Below are 9,967 nucleotides of genomic sequence, written 5' to 3' on the forward strand. Positions count from 1 at the left end.
AAAATATTAGTTCACTTTGTCTTACTTGTCTAAATTTTAGCATATTGATTTTTAAGTAAATTCAGTTCTTTTTAAGCTTATATGTATATGAAGTACTTCGAAAGTTTTTGTCGTACTTAACTTAAATAAGATATACAGTCAGTCAATAAATTTTAGGTACAGTGAAGTTTATACAGTGAAGTGATATATCGTTCAAAGTTACATATATTGAACTGCAAGAATACTCATCTCTCCCTCTAGCAGACCCTAGCTGCTTTACTCCAGCTCGAATAGACATGGTATTAGGAAGCGATATCATCCCCCCAAGTGCTACCGTCAGGCCTAAAAACCAATGTCGGTTGAAGCTTAATAGCCCAAAACTCAATATTTGGGTGGATTTTGAGCGGCCCAGTAACAGAGCACGTCACATTATTCACCCAGGTAATAGAAAACTCGACAGACACTCTCAACGATCTACTCAAGAAGTTCTGGGAACAGGAGGAAGTAACATCAACCCTATCTCTTACCGACGACGATGTACTTTGCGAAAAACTCTACGGAAGGTCCACAGTTCGCAGAGATGACGGTCGCTGCGTAGTAAAACTCCCCTTCCAAACTACCTTCCCAGACACGATTGCACTTGGACACTCAAGACCTGCAGCTGAACAACAGTACCTCAGTATCGAGCGGAGCATCGAAAGAAAACCTGAACTGCAGCAAACGTACACCAAAGTAGTATCTGACCTTAGATCACATGGAACGCTCGGCGTCGCAAGAGATTATACGTGATGGAAAGTATTTTTCTTTTTACTTACCTTCTTAAGCCAGATAGTAAAACCACGAAAGTGCGAGTAGTTTTAAACGCTTCCAAACTGTCTCACTCTGGCATTTCTCTAAAGGATATCCTCCACACGGGCCCCGTACTTCAAAATGATTTAATGCTCGTTATCCTCAAATGGCGGCTGTACAAATACGTTTTCAATGGTGACATTGAGAAAATGTACCGCCAGATTTACGTACACCCAGAGGACCAAGATTTCCCAAGGATCCTATTCCATAGAACCGCTCAAAGCTCGGTCGAAAATTTCAAATTTCAAAAAAACGGTGACCTTTGGTGTCAATTGCGCACCATACTTAACTATAAGAACCCTGCACCAACTAGCCAAAGACTCAAATGCCAAATACCCAAACCCGCGGAGATTCTACTGAACGAAATTTACGTAGACGATATACTTTCAGGCGGACATGATCTCGACTGAGCACTCACTTCGATGAATCAGGTAACCGCAGCACTAAAATCAGCAGGTTTCCCATTAAAGAAAATGACGGCAAACCATAAAGAGATACTCCAAAATATACCAACATCTGACCGCTTAGAAGCAGACTTCCTCCAGTTTCAAGACTCCAGCTCCACAAAAACCCTCGGAATAAAAGGGAATAGCCTTAATGATGAATTTTCATACTCAATTTACCCTCTTCCAGGCTCTACTGTAGCCACTAAAAGACAAATTTTATCCTCCGTTGCCAAACTTTTCGACTCGGCAGGGTGGCTTACACCAATGATGGTCCAAGCTAAAATGTTACTCCAACAACTCTGGATCGCAGGCACAGGTTGGGACGAAACCGTTAAACCCGGCGCGCTTCACAAATGGAACGCATTTCGAGAAAACTTAATAGCCATCACGGAAATCCGGATCCCACTCGATCCTACTCCACGCCGGCAAACAGTTAATGATCCGTGCAGTCCAACAGGAGTACTACGTACCTCGCCTCAAACAGAAAATCAAAGGGTTCATCTTCCACCGTAAAACGTGCACAATCCACAAACAAAAGATGAGATCCCAAATCATGGCTGCTCTATCTCCAGAAAGATCCACCTACTCACTACCCTTCCACACCACTGGAGTTGATCAGACCCATTCTTGGTGAAAATATCCGCATTACGCCGAAGCTCATACACCAAAGCTTACGTCTGTGTATTTGTATGATTCTCTACGAAGGTGATCCACCTCGAACTCTGCTCGGACCTTACAACTGAGGCCTTTAAGGCAAGCTTTTTTGCCCGGTTTGTAGGCCGGCGAGGATTACCACACAAAGTCATGTCAGACAACGGCAAAACATTCGTTGGCGCCCAAAGATCCATTTATAGAGAACTCTCCAGCTTTCTCAAGGACATCGTTCCAGAAATTGCTGAACATTATACCGTACATGGTCTCTCATGGCAATTCATACCCCCATATTCTCCTAATATGGGAGGTCTCTGGGAAGCGGCTGTAAAAAGCTTTAAGGCGCACTTCAACAAAGTGGCAGGCAATCAAAAGTTTACCTTTGAAGAGCTCACCACTCTCCTCATACGCATCGAAGCGGTCGCTAATTCCAGACCACTCTCTCCCATGTATCAGGACCCAAATGGTTTGTTAGCCGTAACTCCAGTTCGTTTTCTACGTGGAGCCCCATTACCTTACCTACCAGAACCTAACGCTGAAAACCTCAACCTGGTGAATAAGTGGCAAAAATTGAAGGTGCTCCACCACCAGTTTAGTATACGCTTGAAAAACGAATACCTAAAGGAGTTGCACAAGAGAAACAAATGGAAAGCACTCGAAACAAACATCACTGAAGGAAATTAGTCGTCATCAAAGATGATCTCGTCCCCCCAAATTAGTGGCGCCTCGGACGCGTCGAAAACTTTACCCCGGTCCTGATCAAGATGTTCGCGTAGCAGACATCCGTATCAAAACAGCAGTTTTCACACGAAATATTGCGAGATTATGCTTATTACCCTTCTCATAAATGTCCTTACTAATCATTACACATACTTACAGATGTTCGTCTTCATGTACAAAATCCGTAAACTTCACTCATTTATTAACCCATACATATGCACATCACGTTCTCATTTTCACATTTTTCACACTTATCTGGGAATACGATAATGCTATTTTGAAATTATTTTCTTCCTAGGACAAGTGACGAGTCGATGGAACCGAACAAGTTCCGCTTATGTTGCTGCCCTCACTCCCTGCGCTATTGTAAGGCGTTCCGGGCTATGGCTCCTGATGACAGGCTTGAATCGGCGCGCGCACACAAGTACTGTGTGAATTGGTTGGCCACCTCACATGCCACAGGAGCTTGCGATTCCCCGGCCAGCTGCCACCGATGTGGCAGAGCGCACCACACGCTACTACACCTATCAACCTCGAGCTCGCCTGGGCAGAGGCGCAAGAGGGCGATCCAAGGCGGTCGAACAGCCAATCACCGCACCATCCGCAAACCGCCACGAAGCCTCCAGAGCCGCTCTGCCGCCAGACGTCGTCAGATCCGGGAGCTGCTAAACAAAGCCCAAGCTATCATCCAGCAGCTGAAGGAGTTGTTACCGGCATCCACACAGGGCGGGCGGCTTGTTGAGGACATGGACGAATGAGGCGTTTTTCTATTTATATATTTTTCCCACATATGTACATATAAGTATATCCGGGTACAATAAGCTAACGCTGAACATATCCAAACCCTTGAATTTGCCGTGAATTTAATACCAATGTATACATTCCCTAAAATTACATGTATACAAATGTACACATTGTATTATAAACGCTCGTACATACACACACAAATATTAAAATAGTTTGTAAATCCTAACGTTTTAAAAACGCGAAGTGCTCGGCACTCGCAATCGAATCGTCAGTGCGGAAAGACCGCCATTTTCTCACCCTTAATTTATATATATATAGTCCACAAAATTTTACATTTCAAGAAATACCTGAATTGTAACTTATAGTTATTACTAAAGAAGGTTAACCTTTTATTTAAACGGAAGTAAACATAGCCCGATCAGGTTGCCAAGAGCGCAACAGTCGTTAACTATGTTTATTGTTTTTGTATCAGCGAATATTAGTTGCTAGTCATGTTTATTGTTTATTTGTTTTTATGTTTTGAATAGACTCCTTGATGAAGACGCGAGAGCGTTGAAGGGCGTAGGAGGGAAAACGGAAAATTTAATTTTTCGCTTTTAACTCTATCGGTCGAAGCAGCTCCAACCCAGCAAACATAATAAATAAGAATTGGGCCCAAAAATGTATGACTAAAAATAATTTATTTAACAATCCTAACTCATTTTATGGTTTCGTAAATTCAAAGCGTAAGGGACATGGCTTTCCGTCCACTATGCATTATCGCAACACTGTGTCTAGCGACCAGACATCTGCAACGGGTGCATAATTTTCGTGTATACTCGAGCATCTAACAAAACCCGTTTGGCATCAATCTCTTTCTTCACAACACGCGATTGCTTTTCATAAATATTCGATTGGGTGCTTTACAGCTCAATATACTCGAGTGCTCGAGTTTCAACTGTAAAGTGCACAAAATTTGCTTGTTTGGCTTAGGCTAATGCAGTGATGCCCAAGCCCTATGCACTCGGTGCACATTTGTTTTTGTAGAGGTACTTACCCTCCAGTACTGCTGGAGTCAATCGCTACTTTTAAACCGCTACCGCACCGACTCCTGGGTAAGTAGCTACTCTATTAACCCGTGGTAGTGCAGTCGGAAGCAGAATAGCGAAAAACTACGACAGAGGGTGCCCATAATTCACGCAAGTGACTACTTTAGTAACTCCCGGTAGTGCAAAGAGAGCCAATGGTGACTACCGCCTAGGACATTGCCTTGTAAAAGTAATCGCTGAAATACACCGCAAGTCGGTAACTGACGGTGTTTACTTGGTAGCTACCGATTCATCAGTCCTGTAGTCGCTCCCCCGTACTGCAGGGTATGTAGGTATAGGTATAGGTATATGTGTTCTAATATACACACACAGCACTCCGCGCGAAACTATACAAAATAGATATACAAACATTTTTGTCTACTTTGCTTCTATTTTTTCTTTGCGTATGCACAACCACAAAGCAACAACACTTTCGTATGCTTTGTTGGTACATATTGGCGACAGATATATCCTTCAAGCGGGTGCCGCAATGGGTATCGCTGCCTACAACGCCGAGGAAAAATAGGCTTGCTCCTTTGCCGCAGTGGTGCAAGCAGGGGGGCCTAGTAAGGGCCGAGGTATAAACTCTCCTGCCGTGTCTAGCGGCTGGCCGTATGTGCTCGCTCTAGGAATGCTGGGATGGGCATACTGAGGATATTTCTAGGGGGTACCTGGCGGTATGTATAAAACGCCCCCTAATCCAGGGTGTCATGCGTTACCATGCCCATTGGACGGTTTGTAGTCGGATGGATTTCCGACTGTTTTCTAACGGCATCTCCCGGATACCTGTGCGCTGCGGGAGTAACGGTGGACTTGCTGCGGCATGGGGCTCTGCCGTGGTCGACTGTTTTTTTCCTTTTCCTTAGTAGGCGGCCAAAGAACCAGATGAATAATGAATAAAACCAAAGCAGCCTCGGAACCCTGCACGGGTAGTGCCGCCACTAGACATGGCGAAGATAAGCCCAAAAACCTACCGTCCCGGGAACCGCATCGACGGCGCCGAAGACAGGGCCAGCACGGCCCAAGCAGTTTCGGTCCTCCGCAGAATCTAGACGGAATGCTAAGCCCCCAGAGGGAAGGCAAACTTCCAGCGATACCGGCAGAAATATACCCCTCAAGGGAATGTCGAAGCCGGTGGAGAAGCTGCGGAAGGCCCCTCTCTCTATGCCCACACCGGGCACATCCAACTCGCAGGGGTAGTAGCCGAGCCCAAGTCCTCCACGGCTAAGCAGGGGCTACTCCTGCGAGTAAAACCCCGACGACCGGGGCAAAGGACCGCGATCGGCGCCTTGGCTGCTCCAAAGCAGCAAAAATAATTATGCCCACCGTCAGGGCTCAGCGCGACCGAAGGGCAGCCCCTAAGGTTATTAAAAGATTGGGTGTCATTCCACATGATCAAAAAGCCTTCCTCAAGTGAGCAATGTGAGTCGTCGCCGCAAGAGACAAGCGATACTCCGGGAAAGGCGGGAAGGACAAACCACCCACTAAGGCGAACTCACGGAAGGACCTAGTCCCCAGGAGACAACGATCTTAGGACGACACCTTGAGTGGATCCAAAAGGAATAGGGCTTCCTTCCTTCTAACCATGGGCATGGCCGTGCCCACTACGAGGCCGCCGAAGAGCACGTCACGCTGGCGGTGTTGAACAAGGGCCATCCGAACGGCCACATCAGTACGGACAATTGGAAGTCCGTACTGATGGGTCTATGTACGGTGTATAAAGGAATACTCCAGAAGTATCCCGGTCCTGCACCAGTCACTCGTGATGCTGGGTGGCATCAGGGGCGGGTAAATCTGGTAGCAAACTAACGCGCGGTCCAGCTCTACAAGGAAACGATCTCCACGGATGAACAGCTGTGGCCCGGGGCAGACTTAGTTGCCGTCCATATTTAGGGTTGAAATCCCTAACAGGCCTCGAAACCCCTAACAGGAAACGAAGGACTGCCCACCAGTGATTGGAGGATAGTCCGAGTTGGCGAGACCAAGGGGAAGCAGCGTTTTGTTGGCTTTGTCACCAGCGATGCCTCCGGATGCTTCCGTCCCGGTTATCGAGGGTTGTGGTGAGGTAATAAGCTACGGGTTCTACTCCATCACGGTAAAAAGCCACCGGAAAACGGACCTACAAGGGGAGGAGACAGGCAACGCCTCGAGCAGCCCCGCTCCTTTGAACAACTTTACCGACGAAGAGGCCAACAAAAAAGGCAACGCGTCGAGCGGACCTGGTGCCTCCGAGTCAGCATCGGTGGCAGACCGCGCGGGGTCTACAGGAAACACCACCAGTGGACCTGGGGACCTACCAACGGGTGTACCCGACATCGCGTCAGGTACTGACATCGACACGGGCTCAGTACCTGCCTACGTAAGGTCGGTATACAGCCGGTGGGCAATGCAAGACGAGGACCAGCTTCTGCTCTCGGAACCGGAGGAGGATAATGACGTCACAGTCATTTCCGCCGCCGAACGGGAGGAGCTAGAGGCGATGGACATCACCGACTCTGAGAATGGTGCAGATCCTACAAATTTATCTACCCCATTCCATGACAGCTTCGGCTGCCCTTCTTCTTCGCCTCAGCGATAAAGCTGAGCACTTGATTCTAGTCCAAGAGCCTTGGATCGCTAGAAACAAGGTTTGAACTCTGATGCCTACGAGGTGGTAACAGCTCCAGTAGCAGACAGGATCAGAGCTTGCATTCTAAATAAAAAAGTATATTCTTATTTTTTACTCCCCCAATACAGCGACGAGGACACTGTCTGCATCAGCGTCCAACTAAACGAGAGCGTGATCTGGCAGCAACAACCTACATGACCCACGTTTTTCAACCCTATAGACTGCAAGAAGCTATGAAGGAAGCAAATCGCAGAAAACTCGCGGTCATAATAGGGGCCGAGTCTAATTCGCATAACACGATCTGGGGTTCAAGCAACACCAACTCCCGAGGTGAGTGTTTACTTGACTTTATTATTTTATATAATCTACTGTGTGTGACCGTGGAACGATCCCACCTTTGTGCCCGCTGTTAGAAGGGAAGTGTGTCGAGCGGTTTGTCTGATCGCATACGGGACTGGCAGGTATCCAAAGAACACTATTTTTCTGACCACCTCTACAGTAGTTTTAAGCTCAATTTTGATCCTGCTCCATTAACAGCATACAGGACCAAAAAGCGAACCGACTGGGCAAAGTATAAAAATACCTCTACGCAGATACGCTTCTCACGATAAGTCCTGCTTATCGTTAAGACCTGATCAAGCGAGTCTCTCGAATACGAAGGATGCTCCCCCGGTGAGCTGCACTCATCGTTAAAAATTGATGAAGCAGCAAAACATTGTGACAAATGTCTGTAATGCTGCTTTCAAAGCCTCCTGCCCAATCACCCTCCCGAAGGGCAAAAAGAAACCCCAGGGGTGGAATCTTAAGATCTCAGCACTGAGGAAAAACAGCAGGAGGCTCTTATAATCAAGCAAAGCGAACAGGTCTTTAGCAACCCTACAAAGAAGAACTCCCAAGTCTTCAAGGAGGCCATAAAGAGGGCGAAACGCGAATCTTGGCAAAACTTCTGCAACAACATAGAAGATAACTCTGAAGCCAATAAGCTGAGGAAAGTTCTTTCGAAATCCCATTCAAGTATGAACTCTATCCATAAGCCGAACGGGGATTGGACGTCATTATGTAACGAAGTCCTTATAGCACTCACTTCCAGGGCTGCTCGGACGACACCTCCGGCAGTTCGCCTGGTCCTAGGACCTACCTGTCTCCGGGGGAGACCGTTCAGGGCATTGTAAGTGATGAAATGGTGGAACGGACTTTAATGTCCTTTCAGTCCTACAAATCTCCGGGACTTGACGGGGGAGACCGTTCAGGGCATTGTAAGTGATGAAATGGTGGAACGGACTTTAATGTCCTTTCAGTCCTACAAATCTCCGGGACTTGACGGGATTCCCGCTCAACTACAGGAAGCTTTTTCAGATTTTTTACAGCCTGTCTACCCGTAGTCTGTTAACTCCTTTCTCATGTCGGGGGTGCAGCGGGGTCTGGTGGATTTTGTGGGGCTTCTCTTCGAGAAGAAAACTATTCTATCAGAACTGGGGGATGGTTCCATTACAAGATGTGTGACCCGAAGCACTCCTCAAGGTGAAATTCTTTCCCCTCTTCTCTGGAATATAACACACCTTACTTCTAAGCCTTAAGGGCACCGGTTGCCAAGACATAGCGTACGCTGATGACATAGTAAACGTGGCAACGGGCAAACATCTTCAGGTCCTGAATGGGTTATTGCAAACACACTCGGTCTGGTAAAAATCTGGTCCAAGGAATGTGGACTTAGTGTCTATCCTGCCAAAACAGAAATGGTACTCTTCGCAAGGAAAAATAAAACTCACTTATTTAAACCCCCCACCCTAAACGGGGTGGCACTCACTCTCTCACCCAAAGTCAAATACCTTGGAGTAGTTCTAGACAAGAAGCTGGACTGGAAGCGAAACATCGAAGACCGCTCTAGGAAGGCCAATACTGCCCTGTATGCCTGCAAGAAGGTTATAGGCAAAAAATGGGGAATAAAACCACATATAGTACATTGGATGTACACAGCTGTGATAAGACCCATCCTTTTCTACGGGGTCACCGTATGGTGGCCTGCGCTAAACCACACCTTGTCTAGAGCCAAGGTGGAATTTGTGCAGAGGACGGCTGCCATGCGGCACACTACACCCACCAAATCTCTGGAAATAATATTAAATCTTTCAGCCGTGGAGAGACCTCAGACACGCAAAAGTACTTGAAACTCTACCGGATAATCTACGACAGATAGATTATACCACTCCTCTACTCTGTTTATACAACAAATTCTCCACACGAATCCCAGAGAGGAACGAGTGGGAAAGCGCCACAGACCTGAACCCAGGGTCTACGGCCATATATACAGATGGTTTCAAGCTTAACAAAAGAGTGGGTAGCGGCATTTACTCTGACGAACTCGCGCTAAACCTCAGTTTTCGCTTGCCGGACCATTGAAGCGTCCTTCAAGCAGAGCTAAACGCCATAACGGTGGAGGCTGGGCGGCTCATAACCTCCACCCCTCGGACGGCCTATCGCCATCTATTCTGACAGCCATGCTGCTATCAAATCTCTCGAATCTAACGGAACAACGTCCAAAGTAGCCATAGAATACAGGAAGACTCTCAACCTGCTGGCATCAAAATGCTCCTTGACTGTTGTATGCCTAGCCGACAAGCTGGCAATGAGGGTAACGGAAATATCTGAAGTCAATTCTGCTCAGAATACGGGCTGAACTCATTGGGAAGGTAAACACCAGGTGGGCAGTGGGAACCACCTGCCATATTACCAGTCAAACTTGGCCCCAAAGATTGATGACAAGCGATCCACAGTTCTTATTCGGCTGGACCGCTCGTCTCTCAGATTAGTAGTCGGTATAATCACCGGATACTGCCTGATCGGCACACACCGTAAAAGGTTAGAATACCCCACCAACGATTTCTATCGCAGCTGCAGTG

At 47.1% G+C, this 9,967-nt stretch overlaps 1 protein-coding gene across 1 annotated transcript; it reads left to right on the forward strand.

Annotated features, from left to right (window-relative positions):
• The first annotated feature begins 2,078 nt into the window (after nt 1–2,078).
• On the forward strand, nt 2,079–2,609 carry LOC118736108. Its single transcript, XM_036466208.1, has one exon. The coding sequence runs from the start codon at nt 2,079–2,081 to the stop codon at nt 2,607–2,609; it is 531 nt and encodes a 176-aa protein (XP_036322101.1).
• The last annotated feature ends 7,358 nt before the right edge of the window (nt 2,610–9,967 follow it).

This window comes from Rhagoletis pomonella, unplaced genomic scaffold, assembly GCF_013731165.1.
Source record: "Rhagoletis pomonella isolate Grant_MI unplaced genomic scaffold, Rhpom_1.0 Rhpom_scaffold_00003, whole genome shotgun sequence".
NCBI classification, from domain to species: domain Eukaryota; kingdom Metazoa; phylum Arthropoda; class Insecta; order Diptera; family Tephritidae; genus Rhagoletis; species Rhagoletis pomonella.

Bases quoted from the DNA above. Each gene is read 5' to 3' on its own strand.
- LOC118736108 (XM_036466208.1), top strand. From the start codon at position 2,079: ATGTCAGACAACGGCAAAACATTCGTTGGCGCCCAAAGATCCATTTAT.